The 26704-nt window shown below is 39.8% G+C and overlaps 1 protein-coding gene across 2 annotated transcripts in view; it reads left to right on the forward strand.

Annotated features, from left to right (window-relative positions):
* The window catches only part of LOC124613040 (circadian locomoter output cycles protein kaput-like), a 118908-nt gene that overhangs the window by 82318 nt on the left and 9886 nt on the right, over window positions 1–26704 (forward strand). For both annotated transcript variants that reach the window (XM_047141611.1, XM_047141620.1), the window contains exons 14-16: window positions 5561–5887; window positions 15664–15864; window positions 21202–21369. In XM_047141611.1, coding sequence (XP_046997567.1) covers window positions 5561–5887; window positions 15664–15864; window positions 21202–21369 — 696 coding nt within the window. The remainder of the gene's footprint in view (window positions 1–5560; window positions 5888–15663; window positions 15865–21201; window positions 21370–26704) is intronic.

Below are 26704 nucleotides of genomic sequence, written 5' to 3' on the forward strand. Positions count from 1 at the left end.
TAATGCTTCTTCACGACTTTTAGCAAAAAACAAAACCTTTGTGTTGCGTTCACCGGACAAGGCCCCTTACAACTTTCTATTCCTGAGGCTGAAGAGAACCATGAAAGGACATATTTTGCCATCATTGGTGAGGCAAAAACAGAGTCGCTGAAGGAGATGAACAGAATAATGAAAAGTGAGTTCCAGAAGGTCTTCCAAGATAGGAAAAAGTGTAGAATTGCTTTGAAGAAAACATCATTGGTGTTGATCAATAAATAAAGGTTCTTTAAGAAAAACAAAAATTCCCATTACTTTTTTTATCATACTTCGTATTAGATGTCAGCAAATAGAAAAACTCTCTTTCACAGTGTCCACACTGAATCTGGTATCACTTAACAGTCGATTGGGATAATTACAGCTTTGTAAGTGGAGAGAGTAACAAGACATCTTGCAAAATAATACAAAATACTTTCTCTTATAGCATCTTGCAACAAATAGCTCAGAAGACCACTAATGATGGAAATATACAAATGTTTTGGTGATTTGTGGATTTTCCAGAACCATTTTCTCACTGCTTCTACGTCATCGTCAGTAACTGATGTGCTAGAGTGTCCAGGGAGGTTGTCATCTTCAACATCTTCTCAGTCATCTTTGGAACATTTATACCACTAGTAAACTTTTGTCTTACTCGTAGTAGATTCGTCAGAAGCCACAGTCAACACTTTGAATGTGGTGCTGCACTTTATTCCATTTCTCAAGCAAAATTTAATGCAAATACTTTGGTCCAACTTTTTGGAAATAAAAATTTACCAAGCACTCAAACACTTATAACCTTTTTGACTGTCAACAATAAACTAAACACAGCACATCAGACAATTGGCGCATAAACATTTTGACAGTCATGATGAAAACAAACATGCAATACAAATGCAGCAGACAGCAATTTTGATTGCTACACACAAAAATGTTCTTCATTGTCTTGAAAGTGGCGTGTTTACTTCACTCAGCAATGCATTGGCCCTGGTCAATGTAATATCTTTTGTAATTGTGTGCAAGGCTTCATACTGCATAGTATCGAGTTTCTGGAGTGTGCTGTCTGGTGCAAATCCATATCATGTGTTTCCACAATCAAATGAGTCCGCATTAGGCTTCATTGTAGAGTCACAACTGTTTATCAATTGGAAACCTACTATACTCCGTTGTACCTCATAATATCACAGCAAGCTTAATCAAATCTGATAACAATGTGTCTGAGATGATATTTCCATTTGTTCTTATTATTTATTATGACTCCAAGGTATTTTGTTGTTTTAGCAGTTGGGAAGTTATACTGTCGCAGCTGCATTGTTTGGCTGCTTAGAGTTCTGTGTATAGTTAAGATCATCACTGTCGACTTACTACAGATAATACAAGGCCTCTGTCTATGCATGAGTCATGGGTAAGTCTAATGTCTGTATTCATTTTTTGTTGACAAGACTGTAAATTTTTGTCTTCTGCTTATGTAGACATTTCAGCTTTATATTGTAGTGTTTGGATACCACTGTGAAAATATTCTTGAAAGTTTGTGTTACATGAGTTGAACAGTAAGGGAGCCAAGACTGAACCTTGTGGATGTCCTCTTTTAATTTCTATGGCCCCAACATATTTCTGCTTTGCAGTATGGTTACTTTCCAACTTCTCAGAAGCGTGTACAGTGTTGTTCTCAAATGATTTTGGGAATTTTAAGTTTTCTCATTCTTTCCCCCAAGATTGATATAAGGAAGTTTTCATTTGCTTTTTGGTCAAGTATATGCATGCAACTAACTTGTAATAAGTTCTAGAAAAGTTAGTTGTTCATCAATGAGTAGCTGTAATTGGATTTCAGTCTCTTTCCAAAAGAAATTTCTGATCTTGTAAGACTTTCTAGTTCTCACACCACCATTCTGAATGCCACTTAATAATCCTTTGCATTAGCATTGTCAGGCAGGGTAGTCAGTCTTAGTCTTTTCTCATTTTGTTAATGGAGATGTCATGGTATATTTTCATTACATCTGTTTTGAGTCTTCAAGGCAATAGATTATTAATAAAGATTTAGCAACAATAGTTTCCTTTTTTGTGATGTATAATTGGTGCCAGGTGCTGTATTCTTCTCTTGGGATAATGCAGTTGTCAGTTCTTCCATAAAAAGGGTTGCCTATATGTGTTGTTGTCATTCATTATGGTAATATTTATGTTTAATGTATTGTGATAGAAAAGGATCGCAGCCATGTGGGGCAAGAGGAAGAGAAGGTTGTGATATATTTGTTCCTGGGCTACAGAGTTATCAAGTGGTCCTCTGTGGTCTTCATATATTACACATTGCTGCCATTGTGGCTGGTTGTGTTGTACAGCAAAAGGTGGATGTTTTTCTGGCAATTTTGCCACCCAAGTTTCCTTTTCTGTCATCTTTGTCATTAGCTTTATGGTGTGAGCTAATTGCTGTGAGCTGTAGGTGGCAGTGCTGAAGTTTCCATTAAAATGGTGGTGGCTTGGTAAGGGCAGAAATTTTTTGTTCTGTCTCTCTATTTTGGGTAAGGGGTAAGTACATTCATGTAAGCTCTGTTTTCAAGTGAAGCTACTGATACCCAGAAAGTAATAATGTTAAGAGCCATAAATTTATTAATTTAGTTGTGTTTTATATATGCTGGACAAATTTTTAATATGGCATTTGGATCACATGTGCGATAATTAGAAACTGTGACTGGTTTCTTCATAAGTGTTGCTTTTGTGAGTACATCTGCAATACTCACATCCTGTGATCTGTGGCTTCGTTTGGTACTGTGTCCAATCCTTAAATAATTATAGCATTGTAAAATAGATGGCATATAGGCTTCGACTGGATAGCTAATTCAATGAGTATAACTGAGCTGTGGCAGCTCCTGGGATCTGAAAGTGAAACTTTCTTCATAGAATTTCATTTCATTTAGCAATTATTCTGCTGTTGTAGCTGTTCCTACATTGTCTATGATGCTGTGTCGAACAGTAAACAATTCTGAAGCACAATCTCCAGATTTGCTTTGCTAAAACAAATTTTGTACAAAGGCGTTTGTAGTTATTCCTGAGAAAATTTCAAATTTTCATGTGATTCCCCCCCTCCCCTCCTGGTGCCTTCTGGCCTCCTGTAAATTTTGTGCCTGAATAACGACACACATTCCCAATTAACAAGCTTGCCAAAACGCATTGGGAGCTTGCCTGCGTTCTTGTCTTTTTTTCTACAAATGAAATGAAATGCCATTTGTTGGCGCTGGGAACACTTAAACATTGTTGAGGTGAGGTGTCATCTTCTTAAGTGGCATTGATAGTAACAGTCTCTCAGTTTTATCTTGTCAATTATCGAGTTTTTCCTGTGCAGTGTTGTTTTGTTGTCTTTCAGCGATTTGTTGTGACAGCTCTCCAATATGTGAAATGATGATCACATTACCAATCATTTTAATTGTAAATATTGTTCCAGCTACTGCTCCACAGGCTCATTCTGAATGTTTTATTTTGAATTCATTAACTATTCTGTTTTCTTTGTAAAACCTGTGCCGTGAGTTGTCTGTTGGGGAAACCATTTAAAAGATGATCTTCTTTCCTTTTGATTGCAGTCCATAGATGGGTTGGTAGGATATCTTGGCCGGTCGGTGTGGCCGTGCCGTTCTAGGCGCTTCGGTCTGGAACCACGTGACCGCTACGGTCGCAGGTTCTAATCCTGCCTCGGGCATGGTTGTGTGTGATGTCTTTAGGTTAGTTAGGTTTAAGGAGGTCTAAGTTCTAGGGGACTGATGACCACAGATGTTAAGTCCCATAGTGCTCAGAGCCATTTGAACCATTTAGGATATCTTGTCCTACATTTCTCCCTGTCTCCTACAGGTCTCTTCAGTTCATCATTCATTGTTAATTTTAGACCTTTTGTTGTCTGCCTCATACACTGAAGCCTCAACCTTCTTCGTACATACTGTATTGGCATTTTTTCTTCTGCAGTTTTCACTTTAAAAGGACAGTGTCTATCTATGTGTCCAGTGGAGTTACTTACCTTTCTCCAAAGCTAGTTCACCAGAGAAATAAAATGTCAATGGTATATTAAATCTATCTATAGTAAAATGCTTAATCTCTTCAATGTTTGGTCAGCTTCATCTTTTGCAGAGGCCTGTAAAGTCCTGTCACTCTCTCTGATTTTATTGATGTAATTTCACTATAGCAAACCATTGATTCACGTATCTTTATTTTTACCCTCCTCTACGAATGAGGACGTATTACGCAGTACTTCATTTTTTGCTACAAAATATATTGAGTCACAAACTATCACACACGCCTGTCTAAAATTAACAGTTGTTACTTGTTGGTTGCTTCTTTGGAGTGCTATTATCCTACTACTATGCTTCTTCTTCCCTCCTCTCGCTCTCCGTCAACCCCCCCTGTGCGGTGTTATCACATATGCTTTAACTACATAAGACAGTAGCAAAATATTCACTTCTTCCTTCAGAACATCCTGTTCTGCTAAGCAGACACCATTTGTATTCTTTAAAGTCATTAATTAATTAATTCATAATTTTCTGTCTTGTTTTAATATTTTAATCTGTTGCATGAAATTTACACTAATGATAGATCATCAGGTTCAGCATATGCTCAACACTGGTGAATGTCTCTCATGTGTTCCATAAAAGCAGTTTTGACAAACAGTGACCAGTATTGTCTTACAATGCCCATGGCAGCTTGTATAGCATGTATGTAAATTATGACTACAGATGTGTGTTTGTGGTGTTAACCTTACCAGACCATGTCTATGAACTTCATGCACAGATGATGCAATTATGTGCAGTAGCCGGCCGCGGTGGCCGAGCAGTTCTAGGCGCTTCAGTTCAGAACTGCGCGACTGCTACGGTCGCAGGTTCGAATCCTGCCTCAGGCATGGATGTGTGTGATGTCCTTAGGTTAGTTAGGTTTCAGTAGTTCTAAGTTCTAGGGGACAAATGACCTCAGATGTTAAGTCCCATAGTGCTCAGAGCCATATGTGCAGTACACCCAGTGTAGGGTAATTCGATGAAACATATGAATAGCTGCAACTATGCTGTGTAAACTCAAAACAGAGAAAGAAAATACAAGACTTTTGTATGTGAATGCAACTGCCAATTGAAACCAGAAAACTATGGACAAGGACTTATAGAGATATAGATAACATGCTACAAACACTCTTTTTTCAGAAACACTTCCTGCTTTTTATATTACTGGTCACATCCATTTTCCTTTTCGTAGCAGTAAAGTGTCTGAATATATATAAGATAGTAAAAATCACTTCAATCTTGCAGAACTAGGAAGATAAATTTACGTATGTAACAGAGTACAAGGTTGATTATTCCAATGATGTATCAACAAAGAAGAAAAACTTTTTAATGTGAAAAGAAGTCTAAAAATTTAGAATATTATAAGAGAGACACAATATATTTATATAATGTGAAATTGCTTGCTTTTACATGAAGGGCTATATGTGCCTGCAGTAAATATTACAGAAAAATAATGACAGTCAGTAGTTCCATAAAAATGTGCCATTTCAAAAATAAGAAGAATGATGATTTTATTGCAGCGACGGTCGAAGTCAGTCAGCAACAAATTACAGATGCCTGTAACTCCACCAGCTCAACAGCAGCGGCAACAACAGCAGCAACAGCAACAGCAGCAGCAGCAGCAGCAACAACAACAACAACAGCAGCAGCAGCAGCAGCAGCAGCAACAGCAACAACAACAAGAACAGTCATCATCTAATGCGATACCAACCTCAACGTCCCAAGTTTCACTACCAGTGGCAGCTCCATTCTTAGAAGCCCAGCAGCAGTATGTTACAGCCATACCTGTCCAGCCAGTATTGGCTACAGGTTTCCCAGCTGTTGTTACTACATTGCCTGCAACTGAGGTAAGCAAACAATTCAGCAGCTCAAAACCCATGAATGCATTGATACAGGATTAAAGGAAAACATTTAAGCAGTTCAAAGGTGTGCTGCTAGAGTTGTTACTGGTACATTTGATCAACATGTGAGTATTACAGAGATGCTTCATGAACTCAATGGGAATCATTGGAGGGATGCCAGTGTTCTTTTTGCGAAACATTATTGATAAAACTTAGAGAACTGGCATTTCTGGGTGACTGCAGACTGATTCTACTGCTGCCAGCTTATGTTTTGCGTATGATCCATGAAGACTAGATAAGAAGAATTATGGCTTGTATGCAGGTATTTAGACAGACATTTTTCCCTCGCTTCCTTTGTGAGTAGAACAGGAAAGCGACGACAGATACTGGTACAGAGAACCCTACTCCATTTTTACTTGTTTTTGTTGCTGTCTTCAGTCTGAACACTGGTTTGATTCAGCTCTCCATGCAACTTTACCCTGAGATAGCCTCTTCATCTCTGAGTAACCATTGCAACCTACATTTTCTGGATCTGCTTACCGTATTCATCTATTGGTCTCACTCTACAATTTTTATACTTGTAAGCTTTTTTCTGTTTTCTACACTCTGGATGCAAATTTCAGTACACAGAAGAATAACAGCAAGGGTAATAGTGTTGATCTTACAATGTTTTCAGTTCGAATTTAATAAAGTATCTTGAGACTGAGAAGCTTATTCCATGAATCAGCATGGTTTTAGTAAGCATTGCTCGTGCGAAACTCAGTTTTCCCTTTTATCCCACGATATACAGCGAATTATGGGTGAAGGGCAACAGGCAGATACCATATTTCTACATTTCCAGAAGGCATTTGACACAGTGCCACATCGCAGGCTGTTAATGAAGGTACGAGCGTATGGATTAAGTTCACAAATGCACGAGTGGCTCTACGACTTCTTAAGTAATAGAACCCAGTATTTGTCCTTGATGAAGAGTGTTCATCATAGACTAGGGTATCATCAGGAATGCCCCAGGGAAGTGTGATAGGACTCCCCCCCTCCACACACCCACGAACATGACCACTGTCTCCAGGTGCTGGGGCCTGACTGTGACTGTGTCTGACATAAGTGACAATTTGATGGGATGGGTGGGGTTGGGGGTAACGAGACAACTTGGGATGAGGAGGGGGAGGGATAGCAGCATAGGAGTGGGGGAAGACGCTGTGCTGCCTTTAAGATAGGTATGTGATGGGGGACAGGACAGAGCTGTTACGGGCAGTGTGGGGAGGCTGTGCGGGGTCGGGGGAGATGGTAGGCCTTTCTATACCTAATTTCTAAGTGAATTGTCTCGGAAGCATGTTTTTGGTGCTATACCAAGTCGAGAGCTCTAATGAGTTGTCTCCTGTATTTTGCCTGAACTGACAGAGCAAATAATCATTCCACAATCAATTAAGACATTTCAGTCACCAATGACTGTGAGGTTATTTCACTGTTCCATTGATGCATATTTGTGAGTGCTTAGAGTCTCCCACCCATGAATAAGTTAGACACCTTGCTGCAATCTGATGTTGGCAAAATTGATAGTCATATTAAAAATTCATATCATTTCATTGACAGGTTAAAAGAAAGGGGCCAAGGTGATATCCTGGTTGGTTTTTATGTGTCATTGTTTACCATGATTCCAGTGAATGAAGCTATCCCATGTGTAGCTGATTTTTTCCTGGAGATATTGTGGAGTTTTTAGACACTGCATCACCACAGCCTATTTTCAATACAGCAATGATTTTTATGAACAGATTGTTGGGGTGCCTAGGGCAGTCCTCTTAGCACAGCTGTTGCCAATTTGTTTATGGAAAACTCTGAACAAGAGGCATTGCAGACTTCCAGGAAAATACCAGCCAGGTGGACCGCTATGTTGTTGATACTTTCGTAGCATAGTCTCGAGGTGCAGAGAAACTGGATGCCTTGCTGGTACACCTTGACAGTATCAACCCAAAAATACAATTTACTGTGGAGTCGGAGAATAACGCCCAACTGAATTTCATGGATGTGTCTGTTATCAAGTGAGAGGACGGGACATTGGGCCATAACATATATAGAAAAGCCATGCATACTCTCCGTTACCTGCATAAAGATTCTAACCACCACACCAGACAGGAAAGAGTGATGATTAAAGCACTGGTAGATGGGGCGCACGAAATTTTAGAACCGACTTAACTTAAAAGATGAGCTGAAACATCTATGGTTAGCATTCAAGAAGAGGGGTCATTCTAACAAGGAGACAGATAGAGTACTTTGCCCTAGGGAGAGAAACAGGACCAATGAGGAACAATGGCCACCCAAAGGGAAGGTTTCCTTCCGTTCATTAGTACGATTACGGATCGCATTGGGAAGACATTGAGCAAGTGCAGTGTGGAAGCTATCTTCTGACCAAAAGAATGTTTAAGATTGGCGAAAGATACACAATATCCTTTGGCCACACCGGGTGTATATGAAATTCTTTATAGTTGTGGACTGGTTTATATTGGTACCACAAAGAGAAGTGTTAACACCCATCCCGTTGAACACAAGAAGAATTGCCGCCTAGAACATATGGATAAATCTGCTGTAGCAGAACATCTTTCCCAAAAGTATGTTCATGAAATAAACTTCACTGACAAGTGTGTCATAACGAAAACATTGCATTATCATGTGTGTATGTATAGAGAGGCTATTGAGATCTATAAATACCATAATAATTTTAACAGAAAAGAGGAAGATGTTAAATTAGACAAAATTTTAATATCAACATTACAACGTCAGAATGGTGATAGATTACTTCCAATCGAGAATGTTGGCAATACTGGTGATAATCTCATGGCCGATGTCACATGACAAACTGTGGTGCCTTCTGCACTGCCTGTTTAATGAGTGCTCCCTGGAGTTCTGGTTGCAATTAGCCATTTTACCTCTGAAGATGTCTCCCGCAGTCAGAGAGGAAACATTAGGAGAAAGTTTTATACATCGATAATGGGTTAATAGCCCGGAAGTTTAAAGTGATGCTAGTATCAGTCGTGGAAGCTTATATTGTATGAACAGTTCAGTAAGTTTCTCACCTGTAAAACCCACTGCCCTAGTTTATTCATGGGAAGTTGATGTTTACACTTTCATTAAAACTTTATCAGCATAGTATTCCAAGAATGAATGATTAGTACAGTTCACAATTAGCACAATTTCTAATTCTGTTCATAATGTGAGAAGCTGTCATTTGATATAAACATAGCTTTGCCACCTGTCTATAAATTTAAAGTTGACTTATACATTTGGATAAATACTTTTCAAGACACTGCACAATGTACACTAGCAGATATTTCTTGCTATTCTTTTTGTTTGTCTTATTTCGATAAATAGGCTGCAGAAACAGTAATTATCCATGTGCTCCACATCTCTTCTAATTTCTCTTGTTTTTTTTCCTTACCTGTAGTAAAATATGCCATGGAAACATCTGTACTAAACAAAGATGCTTTAAATTTATGAGATTATACGTATTGATAAATTTACCCATGACATTTATTGTGCAAAATTACCTTTATGTTACTAATTCCCATTGAAGTTCTGTGAACATCTTCAATAACTCTCATATTGACTAAACCTGTTGGATAGAATGCTGGCAGCATTCCACTTTGGAATTCCCTCATTCAAATACTTCATGTTGACTTGATAAGAAATCCAAACCATCTGTTAGTACTCAAGAGATTACTCAAGGTTCTCGTTTGTGCAACTTTTGTAGACTTTTGTCAGCAGCTTCCAGTGGGTCTAACTATAATCGACTTTTTGTATATTCAAAATCAGAGTCCAGGGACATATAATGTACGTTATAGCCAACTATTACTGAGTTTTTATTGTTGTCTGTTTACCTACATAATTAGAATTTTTTAATGTTTTAGTCAATCTTCCATTCATTGCATCACATTGAAATTAAATTTAGGTTTTTTGCATTTCCCTTTGTAGCGTAACTGTTGGCTGTACGTGTATGCCCCCACTAGCTGTGACTGTGTCGAATATGTCTGAAAAGTGGGTGTCAAAAATAGTCTGTTCGAAGTAATGTCGTCTACACCAGTTCTGCAGTTCAAACACTTTATTTACATTTGGATGTTGAATGAACTACTATATACGGTCACTTCAAGTTTTGTTTATTTAAATTATACACAGACAAACAGTTAGCCAGTTGCTGTACTCGGCTGATGTCCTATAATGTGATTGTTCAAGTGCAGTAACTTAGCACTGAAGTGACCCTGAAGTTCACATGTGGCAAACAAATAATTAACACAGTCACTGATTAAAGTTCTCAAATTGCTGTCCTTGAAGAAATATCAATACAAAAATGATGTAAACAGCAAGTAACTGTTGGAAGTAGCACTGTTCATATTCTGATCTAGTTTTCACCATAAGCATTACTGAAGTATGGCACAGTCCTTCATCACTCCCATCACTCCCTAATTATTCATTTACAACAGTCACTAAATTATTAATAAACTCCAGGACATGAAATCTAGATAAATGATGGTACTTCTGTGACTTGTGATTTCTGTTGACTCCTCTGCTTTGCAGTGCATTGTCCCGTATTTGTGGACACAGATTGCTTGTTTCACAGTCTTCTGCAGATTGACTAAACTGGCTTCCTAAATGTTTGCTTACATAGATTTACGATAATTTGACATAGCTTTAACTATTGTTGTTTGCTGTATTTTCATAAATTAAAATTCAAGATTTATATTCTGAGTAACAAAATATCAAAAGATTTGTTTGAATGAGGACTTCTAGATACAAGAATAATTTCTGTTGAATTACATTGGCTAGTTTGCATAAATTGGGATTCTGTTTCAGTAAGAATATTTCTAACTAAACAGCTCAATTACTCTGAAACTAAGTGAATGCCAAGGTTGCTAGTATGTTTTCATCATTAGCTGTTTAAATGATATAATTATTTATATTCCTTTTTATTAACTCTGTCAGGAAGTTAGTAATTTGCTATCTGTGTACTTATAAACAGTGACAACAAAATCTGAAATTTCTGATGTTTTGTAATTACTGCAGTTTTGAGGTAAACTAATCACACTAGTAGATTCAAAATAACCCAAAGACTGTAACAAATGATAAAGTTAAGATGGATAAGCCCTGACTCAAAATTTGAGATTATTATGCACTGTGCACATGCCATATAAATGATAAAATCAAAGAGATCACAGAATTTGGAAACAATTAATACTAATTTTTGGGGAAGCTAATGGCAGAAATCCACCCAGTTGTTACAGCATCTGCATAGTTCAGAAAAGCTGGTGCTGGAGGGAAAGACCCAGATGGCCTAGGTCGTGAAGCAGCCATTGACCTCGAGCTTGTTGTGCTCAGTTACTTGTTGTGCCATTGAGTGGTCAACTTTTTTCTTGGACACAGTTTGGCACTGGTCATTAATTCTGGTGGATAGGACTGGAATAGGAGTCCTGGGTGAGTGGATTGCACAGGTCTTATACTTGGGTCTTCCACAGGGGTATGTTCGCTGTGGCAAGGTGTTCGGAGTGGCAGTGGCGTAGGTGCACACTAGGATGTTGTGAAGTTTGCATAGGCAATGGAATACCACTTTAGGAGGGGTGAGAGTTGTATACGTGGATGAAGCCTGGAGATACTGACAGGTTTCAGATAGATTATATAATGGTAAGAAAGAGATTTAGGAACCAGGTTTTAAATTGTAAGACATTTACAGGGGAGGGTGTGGACTCTGACCACAATCTATTGGTTATGAACTGTAGATTAAAACTGAAGAAACTACAAAAAAGGTGGTAATTTAAGGAGATGGACCTGGATAAACTGACTAAAGCAGAGGTTGTACAGAGTTTCAGGGAGAGCATAAGGGAACAATTGACAAGGAGGGGGGAAAGAAATACAGTAGAAGAAGAATGGGTAGCTTTGAGGGATGAAGTAGTGGAGGCAGCAGAGGATCAAGTAGGTAAAAAGACGAGGGCTAGTAGAAAACCTTGGGTAACAGAAGAAATATTAAATTTAATTGGTGAAAGGAGAAAATATAAAAATGCAGTAAATGAAGCAGGCAAAAGGGAATACAAACATCTCAAAAATGAGATCAACAGGAAGTGCAAAATGGCTAAGCAGAGATGGCTAGAGGACAAATGTAAGGATGTAGAGGCCTATCTCACTAGGGGTAAGATAGATATTGCCTACAGGAAAATTAAAGAGACCTTTGGAGAAAAGAGAACCACTTGTATGAATGTCAAGAGCTCAGATGGAAACCCAGTTCTAAGCAAAGAAGGAAAAGCAGAAAGGTGGAAGGAGTATATAGAGGGTCTATACAAGGGCGATGTACTTGAGGACAATATTATGGAAATGGAAGAGGATGTAGATGAAGATGAATTGGGAGATATGATACTGCGTGAAGAGTTTGAAAGAGCACTGAAAGACCGGAATCGAAACAAGGCCCCGGGAATAGACAACATTCCATTAGAACTACTGACAGCCTTGGGAGAGCCAGTCCTGACAAAACTCTACCATCCGGTGAGCAAGATGTATGAAACAGGTGAAATACCCTCAGACTTCAAGAAGAATATAATAATTCCAATCCCAAAGAAAGCAGGTGTTGACAGATGTGAAAATTACCGAACTATCAGTTTAATAAGTCACGGCTGCAAAATACTAACACGAATTCTTTACAGACGAATGGAAAAACTAGTGGAAGCCGACCTCAGGGAAGATCAGTTTGGATTCCGTAGAAATGTTGGAACACGTGAGGCAGTACTGACCCTACGACTTATCTTAGAAGCTAGATTAAGGAAAGGCAAACCTACGTTTCTGGCATTTGTAAACTTAGAGAAAGCTTTTGACAATGTTGACTGGAATACTCTCTTTCAAATTCTGAGGGTGGCAGGGGTAAAATACAGGGAGCGAAAAGCTATTTACAATTTGTACCGAAACCAGATGGCAGTTATAAGAGTCGAGGGACATGGAAGGGAAGCAGTGATTGGGAAGGGAGTGAGACAGGGTTGTAGCCTCTCCCTGATGTTATTCAATCTCTATATTGAGCAAGCAGTGAAGGAAACAAAAGAAAAATTCGGAGTAGGTATTAAAATCCATGAAGAACAAATAAAAACTTTGAGGTTCACCGATGACATTGTAAGTCTGTCAGAGACAGCAAAGGACTTGGAAGAGCAGTTGAACGGAATGGGCAGTGTCTTGAAAGGAGGGTATAAGATGAACATCAACAAAAGCAAAACAAGGATAATGGAATGTAGTTGAATTAAGTCGGGTGATGCTGAAGGAATTAGATTAGGAAATGACACACTTAAAGTAGTAAAGGAGTTTTGCTATTTGGGGAGCAAAATAAATGATGATGGTCGAAGTAGAGAGGATATAAAATGTAGACTGCCAATGGCAAGGAGAGCATTATTTCTGAAGAAGAGAAATTTGTAAACATCGAGTATAGATTTAAGTGTCAGGAAGTCGTTTCTGAAAGTATTTGTGTGGAGTGTAGCCATGTATGGAAGTGAAACATGGACGATAAATAGTTTGGACAAGAAGAGAATCGAAGCTTTCGAAATGTGGTGCTACAGAAGAATGCTTAAGATTAGATGGGTAGATCACATAACTAATGAGGAAGTACTGAATAGGGTTGGGGAGAACAGAAGTTTGTGGCACAACTTGACTAGAAGAAGGGATCGGTTGGTAGGTCATGTTCTGAGGCATCAAGGGATCAACAATTTGGTACTGGAGGGCAGCGTGGAGGTAAAAACCGCAGAGGGAGACCAAGAGATGAATACACTAAGCAGATTCAGAAGGATGTAGGTTGCAGTAGGTACTGGGAGATGAAGAAGCTTGCACAGGATAGAGTAGCATGGAGGGCTGCATCAAACCAGTCTCAGGACTGATGACAACAACAATAACAACGAGGGGTGAGAAGGAACTTGGGTAGGATGTCCCTCATTTTTGGGCATGGTGATAGATAATCAAAGCCCTGGAGAAGGATATGGCTCAGTTGTTGTGGTCCAGGTTGATATTGGATGATGAAGGGGGTCCTCTTTTGTAACTGATTCTTAGGAGTGCTTGGAGGATTAGGGGTGTATGAGGATACAGCGTGGGAAATCTGTAAATCAGTTTTCAGACTAGGTTTTTTGGGTGGGAGTTGGGGCAATTAGTGTCACAGTCCAGAAAAGTCCTCTTAAGACCTTCAACACATTGGGCAATGAAATTTTCATCACTGCAGATACACTGTCCACAGGGGGCTAGGCTGTATGGGTGCTATTATTTTCGTGTGAAACAGGTGACAGCTGTTGAAATACTGGTGCTGTTGGCAATTAGTGGGTTTAATGTGGACCAGGTGTGGATGGGAGCCATCAGAAGGGTGGAGGTCAATGTCGAGGAAGGTGTCATGTTGGATTGAGGAAGACCTGGTGAAACTTGTAGGGGAGGCGGTATTGAGATTGTGGAGGAATCTGTATTGGATGTCTTAGCCCTGAGTCCAAATCATGAAGATATCATCAGTGATCCTGAACCAGACGAGAGGTTTGGGTTTGTGAGGCTTGAAAGATTTTCTCTAGATGAACCATAAAAAGATTGGCCTAGCAGGATGCCTTGTGGATGCCCATGGCTGTGCCACAAATTTGTTTATATACCTTCCCCTCAAAGGAGAAGTAGTTATGTGTGAAGATATAGTGGGCAAGGTGTATGAGGAATGAGTTAGGAGGTTTGGACTGTGCAGGATGATGGGAGAGGTAGTGTTCATAGTGGGCAAGGCCATGGGCATGAGAGATATTGGTGTGTAGGGAGGTGAGATCACCATTGGCGAGAAGGGTTCCAGTTGGTAAAGGGATGGGGAGGATCCAAGCGATAAAGGTATGGGACTGGCGGAGAGTCAGTGAAGGAAGTGGGTAGTATTTGTTGTGAGAGGGTAGGCTTTAGGCAGTTAGTTGGAGGTTTTGGTCAACAGGAGTGGAAATTCTTTCAGTAGGAGCACAATAACTAATGGTGCATCTTGGATTATTGAGTTTGTGTATTTTGGAGAAAATATTGAAGATTGGTGTGGAGGGAGGGGGGGGGGGGGGGGCGGGGGGTGCTGTTCGGGTGAGGAGGTAGATGGACTCAGAGGAGAAGTTCTGGGATGAGCCTTAGGAAATTAGTAGGGAATAAATTGTCACCGCAAAGCTGTGGCCAAGAACAAAGTTGGCCACTGACTAGCACAACCTTGCAACACATACTTCGCTCCTGTAACCCCTCCTGGCCTCTGTTACCATACCCTCCACCTAACCGTTTCTCCTTCCTCTGCCTGTCATTCCCTCCCACTCCATGTATCTGTGCCACTTCATTATGTGCCACATCTCACTGCCTCTGGTACCCGTGTATCACATGCCGAGCCTGTGATCCTGCCATCCCTCCCTCCAGCATTCTTAGCCAGCAAAATTGCTGTCTCCCCCTGAATCACTAGCTAACCTCTATTTCTGTCCCCCCCCCCCCCCCCCCCCCCCCTTCTTCATCTACCATCGCCTGCTAACAGAAATGTTTTTTGTCGATGATTCAATGCTTCTGATATTCTGTCAGTGTTCTTCTGTACTCCTAAATTATTAACAGTCTGCCAAAATTTTACACACTACAGTTCTCTTAAAATTGGTAACTGAATAAATTGGTATTACCAACACATTTATGTATCTGTGAAATTTTTTCTGCTATAAGCATACTTAAAGTATCAGGAGCATTTATTGTGTTCTGATTTAGATTCATTCTGTAATTTATAACAATCTGTATGTTAGCTATAATGTTCATATTTGCAGCTGGTGCGGCAGCCAATTGCAATGACAACAGCACAGAACACCATTCAGGAGCAGTTGCAGCGCAAGCATGAAGAGCTTCAGCAGTTGATAGTACAACAACAAGAGGAACTTCGTCGTGTCTCAGAGCAGTTGTTTATGGCACGCTATGGTCTTCTTTCGCCTATGTCACTTAATATCAGCAGCACTGCTGCCAGTCACCTTGTAAGTGAAGAATGAACACAAATATTATTTGTGAGACAAAAAATAGTGCCAACTTACCCAGTTAAGGAGACAGTAAGAAGAAAAAAGTCTCTCTCTCTCTCTCTCTCTCTCTCTCTCTGCTGATTTGTAGATAGGCACAACAAAACGACTGTCAAACAAAGCTTTCGGCCAACCATGCCTTTATCGGAATTAGACAACACGCACACACACACACACACACACACACACACACACACACACACACACACACACACACGCGCAAGCATGACAACAGTCTCTGGTTCTCAAGGCCTTGGCAGCCAGAGACAGTTGGTCGTGTGTGTGTGTGTGTGTGTGTGTGTGTGTGTGTGTGTGTGTGTATGTATGTTGTCTCATTCTGATGAAGGCCTGTTCAGCCAAAAGCTTTGTTTGATACGCTTTTTGTTGTGCCTATCTGCGACTCAGCATCTCCGCTGGATGGTGAGTAGCAACTATCCTTCTAAGAATATTGCCTTTGTTGGACATACATTCAAGTAGAAACTATATTTCATAACAGTTCAAATGTGTATGTTTTTTTCTACTGTTGCACTGTCAGTGAATGTTTGGAACTCCACATGCTTATCACATTTTTCCTTATTTGGTAGGATAAACATTGCTTCAAAATGCATGATTTTAATTCTTTTGTGGTTCAGAACTATTGTGTGGGTCTTGTTGGAACATTTCACAGGATCTTCAGTCATTATTATTCAGAGCAATGTGAATTGCTAAAACTTTATCTCATAATCATCCCTATGTATAGTGCTTATCAGGGCTGCCTTTACTTTTTAGTATGTGGAAATTTTGTATTTTTATTTTATTTTATTTATATATTTTTTTTATAGTTCTGGTTTCATTGTACAGTATGTCTTACCTCTGTTCAAAGTTCTCTTTCAACAATATAGTCTTTTACTCAAAGTCAGTGATACCAGCTTATCTTCCCAGCACAGTGAGGTGCATTGCTATAATTGATATTTTTAGTTGTAAGTTTAAGGAAGGTTGCAGCATACTTTTTCCAAATAACAGATCATGCATCTGTTCCATGATTTGTTCTTGTTTCGTCAATCTTCCCAAATTCTTTTCATACTTTTGCTGTATTCTCTCTTGGTTCTTCTGACCACTTTTTCTTGTTCTCTTTTCTTTGTGTTTTTGTGTAAAAGCGTTTTTATGGTGTTCATGAACTATTGTCAATTGCTTATATTATCTTGTGTGAGTCCCAATTTTTAATATTTTCTTCTGTTTCCATGATCTATTTTGTCTTGTTTTTGCTACCTCAAAAGAATTGCCTTTTGACCCTGATCCTGTTCATCCTGTGGATATGTTCATAGAATTTCATCCTTCTTCTAGTAAAGGTGTCTGTTACTGTTGTTGTCTCTTTGTAGATCTATCTCACTGGCCTCTTTATCTGATTTCCCTCGCAGGAATTTGATCTGAATATTTTCCTAAGAAATCCTTTTCTGTTTTCAGTCTCCAGATAAGGTATTTTTTTCTGTAACTAACACAATAATAAGTGAAAGTAATCTTTATGCAGCTAGGCAAACATAAGAAACTTTACTGTTTCTGCAGAATTATGAACTTTAATGTTCTTGACTGACGGGAACAACATGCTGCAAATTGAGGTGCCCAGGCAGCAAAGGAACAATTGTATGTTTATTAAGTCTACTAAAGAGAATACAAGGAAACAATTTCTTGGGACGTGGCTTAGTACCACTTGGTTCAGACTGAATGGCAATCACTGATGTTGTAATGGAATGATTTTACACTGATGAAGCCCGTCAGGCTGTGGTCGGCAGTGAGTAGTAGATTGCTCGAGGATAGATGAAGGCCAGTGGAGAGGTGAATGGAAGATGCTCTCGTTGGCTTGGCAGTTGGACACTATGATAAGATACTCCTTGTTACAGTCAGCATAACCCTGGAGTGTGAATTATTGGCTCTCCTGTGGGCTTGTGATTCGTGGAAGTGAAGTAGTGCAATGGTGGCACTGATGTTTGCGACAATGCTTTAGCCTCTGGCGTGGATGCTGATGTCACACAGTACCATTGTGGCTACTGGAGGTTCGATCAAAAACAACCCGTTATGTTTCATCCACCCCTAAAACTTCGAACATTTCTGGCTCCCTACCTAAAATTGATAGAAATTGGATTTAAATTGATTTGCACACAATTGGTTTAAGTACATCATCTAAATGATAGAAAAGTAATGTTGTATTTAATGTTAAGTTAAAATTAAAACACCTTGACCACATAAAAACATTCATTATGATTTTGGCTGGTTTCAGTCTCAATTATTATGGTGTTGACTGGTTTCAGTCTATTTCAGACCATCTTCAAACTGTTCTTCAGTGGTGGCAGGCAGAGGTGGTGAACAGAGCAGGTGCTCCCTGTTTAAAGACAAACATCAACTGCCCTCCACCTCCACTTACTGCTATTGTATAAAGGGCTGAAGATGAAGAGGGTCTGTAAATAAACCAAAACCAGTTACCATCATAATATATGTTTTATGAGCTGAAGACTGTTTTAATTTTAACTTTAAAATTTTATGCAGAGATCTCGTTTATTCCAATAATGCTAACAACTCTATTTAACAAATTATAATTCCTTGCTGAAACTACTTGGGAAATAACTGTGTACACTTTTGTTCAGAACATCACATAAGAAGTAATGTTTCTTACATTTTTTAACTTTCTGGAAAATAACTAAATGAATACATTCATAACTCCATAGAAAGAGTAGTAAAGTTTCTTATGTTTACCTATCCAAAAAAGAATATTTCTTTCACTTATTATTATGTCAAACAATGGAAAATCCAGGATAGAATGTAACTATATTATGAAAAGGAAAGTTGATACCATATAGTGGAGATACTGAGTCCCAGATTGGCACAACAAAAAGACTGTCGAATATAAAGCATTCGACCAGTAAGGCCTTCGTCAAAAATGGGCGACACACACACATACAAGCACACACTCAACTCGCACAACACAACTGCAGTCTCAGGCAACTGAAACCATACTGCGAGCAGCCGCACCAGTGCATGATGGGAGAGGCGACTGGATGGGGCTAAGGAGGAGGCTGGAGTGGGGAGGGGGAGGAATAGTAGGGTAGGGGTGGTGGACAGTGAAGTGCTGTAGGTTAGATGGAGGGGAGGGGAGATCTTGGGGGAGGGGTGGGGAAGCAGAAAAGGAGAGAACTAAAAAGACTGGGTGCGTTGGTCAATGAGGGGTGGGTAGTGCTGGAATGGGAATAGGGAAGGGGGTGGGTGGGTGATGACAGTGACTAACAAAGATTGAGGCCACGAGGGGAGCGTAGGATGTATTGCAGGGAAGGTTCCCACCTGCGCAATTCAGAAAAGCTGGTGTTGGTGGGAAGAATCCATATGGCACAGGCTGTGAAGCTGTCATTAAAATGAAGGATGTCATGTTTGGCAGCGTGCTCAGCAACAGGGTGATCCACTAGTTTCTTGGCACAGTTTTTCGGTGGCCATTCATGCGGACAGACCGCTTGTTGGTTGTCATGCCCACATAGAATGCAGCACAGTGGTTGTAGCTTAGCTTGTAGATTACGTGACTGGTTTCACAGGTAGCCCTGCCTTTGATGGGATAGGTGATGTTTGTGACTGGACTGGAGTAGTTGGTGGTAGGAGGATGTATGGGGCAGGTCTTGCATCTAGGTCAATTACAGGGGTATGAGCCATGAGATAAGAGGTTCAGAGCAGGGGTTGTGTAGGGATGGACAACTATATTGCGTAGGTTCATTGGATGGCAGAATACCACTGTGGGAGGGGTGAGAAGGATAGTGGGCGGGACATTCCTCATTTCAGGGCACGGCGAGAGGTAGTCAAAACAATGGCAGAGAATGTAATTCACTTGCTCCAGTTCAAGGTGGTACTGAGTTATAAGCGGAAGGCTCTTCTGAGGCTGGATGGTGGGACTTGGGAGGTGGTGGGAGATAGGAAAGATAAGACACAGGAGATTTGTTTTTGTACAAGGTTGTAAGGAGAATTACGGTCTGTGAATGCTTCAGTGAGACCCTCGGTATATTTGGAATGGGACCGCATGTCACGTCCCCTTCCCGCCCCAGCCTCTTCCTTACCCCCACCCATTCATCACTCCCATCATGCACTGGTGCTGTTACTAACAGTGTGGTTTCAGTTGCCTGAAACTGCAGTTGCGTGTGTGTGTGTGTGTGTGTGTGTGTGTGTGTGTGTGTGTGTGTGTGTGTGTGTGTTTTTGACGAAGGCCAAGCTTTATTTGTGACATTCTTTTTTTTGTGCCTGTCTGTGACTCAGCATCTCCACTGTATTGTGAGTAGCAACTTTCCTTTTCATAATATTGTTACTTAGTATTACGTAAGTTACAGAGTAATACTTTTTCTGAAAGACCTGTAATGCTGTGCCCATGGAAAGTTTTTACATGTATACTTACATATACATCTTCTCATGCTCAATATAAATGCAGGAGTAAAGATAATGCAAAGTAACTATCATGTGTATTTTATTGCTACACGAGATATCCAATGCTAAGTTGAAGGGATTCAGCAGCAAACTACTTGTCTTGGGATTAGCCTTTCCTTGTGTGTGCTGAAGAAGAAAAGGAAAATATCATACAATGGAAAATCCAAGATGGAATGTAACAATATTACGAGAAGGAACATTGCTACTCACCGTATAGTGGAGATGCTGAGTCGCAGATAGGCACAACAAAAAGATTTTCAGACTTAAAGCTTTTTGCCAATGGCCTTTGTCAACAAAAAAAACCACACACGGCACACACACACGCACACGCACACATACGACTGCAGTCTCAGGCAACTGAAACCACACTGTGAGCAGCAGCTCCAGTGCATGGTGGGAGTGGTGACTTGGTGGGGGAAAGGAGGCGGCTGGGGTGGAGAGGGGGAGGGATTTTATGGTGGAAATGGCGTTCAGTGAAGTCTTGCAGGTTAGGTGGCGGGCAGGGGAGGGGGGGGGGGGGGGGGGGGGGAGTAGTGGGAAAGGAGAGTGATAGAGAGAAATAAATAAAAATAATAATAAAATAAAAAAGAAATAATTTCATCTGCTCTATGTTTTTGTATAGGCTGACATGTTATGTTGTTAAATTTGTCTCATTTGTCGATGAAAAGATTGTTACATATGGCTCATTGAAATGAAGTAAACCTTTTCTTAGAAATCATTGATGTAGTAGTGATCAGTGATTTTTCATTGTATAATTGAAATTGAGATTAAGCACTGTCAATATTCATCATATCTATAGAAAGTTTTGCTGTTCTACTAACTGAAATTAAAAATTGGTTCTTACATGAGGCTAACATTCCATTTCTATAGGTTACACTGCCATACAATGCAGCTGTTAGTAGCACAACTTCTGTGGGACGAGAGGGTGAATCATCCACTCCTGTCTCATCAGAGCTTTACCATGCACCGATCACTGTGGCTACTGTCACAGCCCGCACCCATACACCAACGGCTTCCATCATGATAGATCCTCAGCAGGTGAGCAAGTTTATTACTTCTCCTCCTCCTCCTCCTCCTCCTTTTCCTTCTTAGTGATGAAATATCTCATGTCTAATTATTGGTGTTGTTGAATGTTATCAGTAGAAATGTAGTAGCATCCAATGAAAATTTGGCAATGATTGTATTTCACTTCTGTCCCCAAAGACAAAAAGATCTGCCTTGTAATGTTAAAGATGATCTATGCCTCTGAAAATAGTTTGTTATACATTGTGTGCCAGTGCTGCAGTTTATGCTGGTTTTATGTGGTGGAGGTTAGTAGAATAGTTGTAGAAAAGTGCAAGAAACATCAGTGATACATAGGAACAGGAAAAAATCAGTGTTATTTTATGACCAAAATAGGTGGTTTTTTCTTTTTTTTTATTTTTTTATTTTTTTTCCCCCACTTATTGGTGTTATTTTCTTGCAAGCTTTTACTATTATCAGTTATCTATTTTTGTCATATTTCACCATTTTTCAATGCTATGTTGAAAATGGAATGACACCTAAGGTAGGGTGAGACAAAATTTAATGTTCTTAATTTTTTTAATGTTCACGCACATGTTGCTTGGAAACAAAGTTTATAATATGTTTCAGTACAAGTTTTGAGTTTTAAATTCTATTTATTATCAGTAACACAGTCTTTCAACACAAAAACTTCCTTTAATGTAGTCTGTTCTTCTTCTTTTTTGACACATGTATACAACTGGTAGTAAGGCTCATTTATGTACTGCATTTTCAGCTGTTTTTACCGCAATCTGGACAAATAGGGTAAAAACAGACAAAACAGAAATCCATCCTCAAACAAAAGAAGCATAGTTCAACATTACATCAGAGAAGTAAAAACGAGTAAACATTTGAAAAAGTGAGAATATGCATATTTTTTTTTATTAAGAAGAATAAAGAAATGAGCTAAAAAAGATAGGTCTACAGTAGCACTAAGGCACACTCTGTAGACAGTTTTTTTCAAATGACAGCATTGTCATTATTTCAATGTTGTATTCAGAGAGATTGTGCCGCCTATCTGTCAGTACTTCATTATAGTTTGAAAACAGCCTCTCGCTGTCAGCTTTCAATGCTGCAGCTGCAAATTGCTCTCTGTCAACTGCAGTTGCCTGCAAACATTTCACTTTGTCAACATGTCCCGACTGCATTGACATTCGGGTTTGAACAAAATTCGAGACACACTGATACCCTTACAGAGTATATGCAGTACTAAGAACAGTCATCCCAGGTACAGATTGCAAGATTCTGGCCATTTCGGAATTAATAGGATTGAGAGTTATTGTCTTTGGATCTAAACAAGAACCCAAGGCTTTGAAAACTGATTTACTTGGATCTGTGGCCATTAGAATCAACAATCTCATTTGGAGTTGCAGCCCAGTTCACGTCAATCCCTCCTTAATTCCTGCCTGAAGCACTTCCCTCTTTATCGTTTTTAAAATCTCACTGGTTTCATTGCCAAATATTCCTTTTCCCACAATACTGAAGCATACTTCAAGATGCTTCAGCTTTGAATAAAGGTCATGTGAAGTTGAATGCTTTGAAGTCTCTAACATCATTATCTGACAGCGAAATATACTCAGTGCCTGCATTCAGCATCTCTCGTATATCATCACTGCAGAAGAATTCAATCATTACCTCAAAATATTCTGCTGCATAAATGGCTGTGGAGAGCCAAGAGTTCCATCATGTAAAAACTGGAAGAGGAAAAATCTTCAGATTTCTATTTTCTCTTTAAGAGATTGCAGATATAAATGTTTCCTCTTCCTGGTGTTTAAAAAAGCACCCTTTAAAACTGATAGTAGCATTTAACTTACTAAGTTCCTTGGAATAAATGTTAGCAATTAGATTAATTTTATGTGCCCAGCATTGAATGTTCAAATGTGTGTGAATTTCTAAGTGACCAAACTGCTGAGGTCATTGGCCCCTAGTCTTACACACTACTTAAACTAACTTATGCTAAGAACAAAACACACACACACACACACACACACACACACACACACACACACACACACACACGCCCAACAGAGGACTCAAACCTCCGGTGGGAGGGGCCGTGCAGTCCATGACATGGTGCCTTAAACCGCTCGGCCACTCCGCGCAGCCCCAGCATTGGACATGGATTAAATTATCACCTATTATTGTTTTCAAGGAGTTAATGCATTTGTTCATATAACTAGCAGTGTCACTCACTACTGCCTTAACATTATCGTACTGTATATTATATGTTTGAGGAGGCTCCAAAATAGCATGAGTACATTGTGTCAAGTTTGCTCCATTGAGAACTTTCACACTTGCCACAAAAAGTTTCTGTTCATTCCAAGCTTCAATAGTTTTCAACAAAATGGCAAACAGTTGTTGTGGATTTGTAACAATCAGCTCTTATGCCTAAATTAGTGCCATTATTTGAGATTCACTAATTAGATTTTGGTGAAAATTTCAGGGTATGTAGTGATGAGGTTAGGTACGTTCCCTAACAGCTGTACAATACGTTCATTCATTGTAAGTGTGAAGGAGTGGGACACACTGTTCCGATACTTCCAGATGTGGTAATTAGAACTTACAGTTGCAGACTTAACATTTTTTTAAAACTATTAATGGTTTGCCCGTATCGTAAGATACAAAGATGAGAAAATTGAGAAAGTCTCAGCATCAACATAAATTTTAACTCAAATATCTAAGTTGTTTTGTTTTGAAGTTTTGCAAGTATTCAAAAAATATATATATATTTCTGTTCCAATTGCCTGGTCCCCTCTATATTTTTATCAAAGATGAGAGGTACGGACTTCAATTATGAACTGATAGAGAGTACACGTAAATTGAAGATTTACCAAAAAAAGTTTTAAGGCAGGCTGTAGCTACAATATAACCACTGCTCACCTTCAATGAACTCATTCGTCCACTGCCGAAAGTCTTCGTTCTCCAATTTGTAGAGTGGAATGTTGACCTTCAAAGATGTTTCCACAGTCCTTTGGGCCAGATATTCACAATAGATCATCTTCTTTTTTGCAGTTCAAAGCTGCTGCTAATTGTAGACTGCTGCTTTATTGGCAAACTGGTCTGCATCATCTTGTTGCCCTTATGTTTTTCGGTCTGCTCATGTTTCACTATAGAATCTTTATACTCTCATGAAACTCCGATATTGCAGAATTTACAGAACACTGTTAACTTATCGGGAGCATATAAACCATCGATTTCAGATTCTCGCACCCTTTCGTCAGCAGTTGCTGTAGGCTTCGGCATTTGCACAGAACAAATTTGTTCGTCACCGAGTCTAGAATAAGAATACAACGAATGAAAAAAAGCAGTTATAAAAATGAGTATCCGAACGCGGGAACTGCAATAGCTTTGAAACGATTGAAAAACGCGCCACAAACAAAACACGAGTCTAGTGAAGTGCACCCCCACTCTAACACAGACAGCTATGCGCATGTGCGAATTTGGCAGCTTGGCAGTGTCAGAAAAATTTTTCCGGATACATTCTGGCTGCTTTCTCTCACTGCTTATACACTAAACAACCACACTCCAAGTAGCCAAAAGTGCGAGTAGGCACTGCTTATACACGATTTCAACTCTGCATGTGCGGGGCAACTGGTAACTGCTTAAATGAACCTTATTTCAACGAAATTTGAAAACAATCATAGCAATGTTAATTAAAATTTTGGTAAGTTAATACATGCAGAAAGATATGCACTCAGCTTTGGTTGGCAGCGAGCATTCACAAAACAGTTGTCCTGCCAATGAATGGTGTCTGTAAACATGACTAATGGCTTAAACACAAGCATGTACAATATTCTACAGCTACATGTATACTCCGCAAGCCACCCAATGGTGTGTGGCGGAGGGCACTTTACGTGCCACTGTCATTACCTCCCTTTTCTGTTCCAGTCGTGTATGGTTCGCGGGAAGAACGACTATCGGAAAGCCTCCGTGCACGCTTGAATCTCTCTAATTTTACATTAGTGATCTCCTCGGGAGGTATAAGTAGGGGGAAGCAATATATTCGATACCTCATCCAGAAACGCACCCTCTCGAAACCTGGCGAGCAAGGTACACCACGATGCAGAGCGCCTCTCTTGCAGAGTCTGCCACTTGAGTTTGCTAAACATCTCCATAACGCTATCACGGTTACCAAATAACCATGTGACGAAACGCGCCACTCTTCTTTGGATCTTCTCTATCTCCTCCGTCAACCCGATCTGGTACGGATCCCACACTGATGAGCAGTGCTCAAGTATAGGTCGAACGAGTGTTTTGTAAGCCACCTCCTTTGTTGATGGACTACATTTTCTAAGGACTCTCCCAATGAATCTCAACCTGGTACCCGCCTTACCAACAATTAATTTTAAATGATCATTCCACTTCAAATTGCTCCGCACGCATACTCCCAGATATTTTACAGAAGTAATTGCTACCAGTGTTCGTTCCGCTATCATATAATCATACAATAAAGGATCCTTCTTTCTATGTATTCGCAATACATTACATTTGTCTATGTTAAGGGTCAGTTGCCATTCCCTGCACCAAGTGCCTATTTGCTGCAGATCTTCCTGCATTTCGCTACAATTTTCTAATGCTGCAACTTCTCTGTATACTACAGCATCATCCATGAAAAACCGCATGGAACTTCCGACACTATCTACTAGGTCATTTACATATATATTGTGAAAAGCAATGGTCTCATAACATTCCCCTGTGGCATGCCAGAGGTTACTTTAACGTCTGTACACGTCTCTCCATTGATAACAACATGCTGTGTTCTGTTTGCTAAAAACTCTTCAATCCAGCCACACAGCTGGTCTCATATTCCGTAGGCTCTTACTTTGTTTATCAGGCGACAGTGTGGAACTGTAACGAACGCCTTCTGGAAGTCAAGGAAAATAGTATCTACCTGGGAGCCTGTATCTAATATTTTCTGGGTCTCATGAACAAATAAAGTGAGTTGGGTCTCACACGATCGCTGTTTCCGGAATCCATGTTGATTCCTAAAGAGTAGATTCTGGGTTTCCAGAAACGACATGATACGCGAGCAAAAAACATGTTCTAAAATTCTATAACAGATTGACGTCAGAGATATAGGTCTATAGTTTTGCGCATCTGCTCGACGACCCTTCTTGAAGACTGGGACTGTGTAGTATCGAAGTGGTATCCTGTCAGGTCCAGTGGACTTTCCTCTGTTGAGTGATTCCAGTTGCTTTTCTATTCCTTGGACACTTATTTTGATGTCAGCCATTTTTTCGTTTGTGCGAGGATTTAGAGAAGGAACTGCAGTGCGGTCTTCCTCTGTGAAACAGCTTTGGAAAAAGGTGTTTAGTATTTCAGCTTTATGCGT

This window comes from Schistocerca americana, chromosome 1, assembly GCF_021461395.2.
Source record: "Schistocerca americana isolate TAMUIC-IGC-003095 chromosome 1, iqSchAmer2.1, whole genome shotgun sequence".
Taxonomy (NCBI): domain Eukaryota; kingdom Metazoa; phylum Arthropoda; class Insecta; order Orthoptera; family Acrididae; genus Schistocerca; species Schistocerca americana.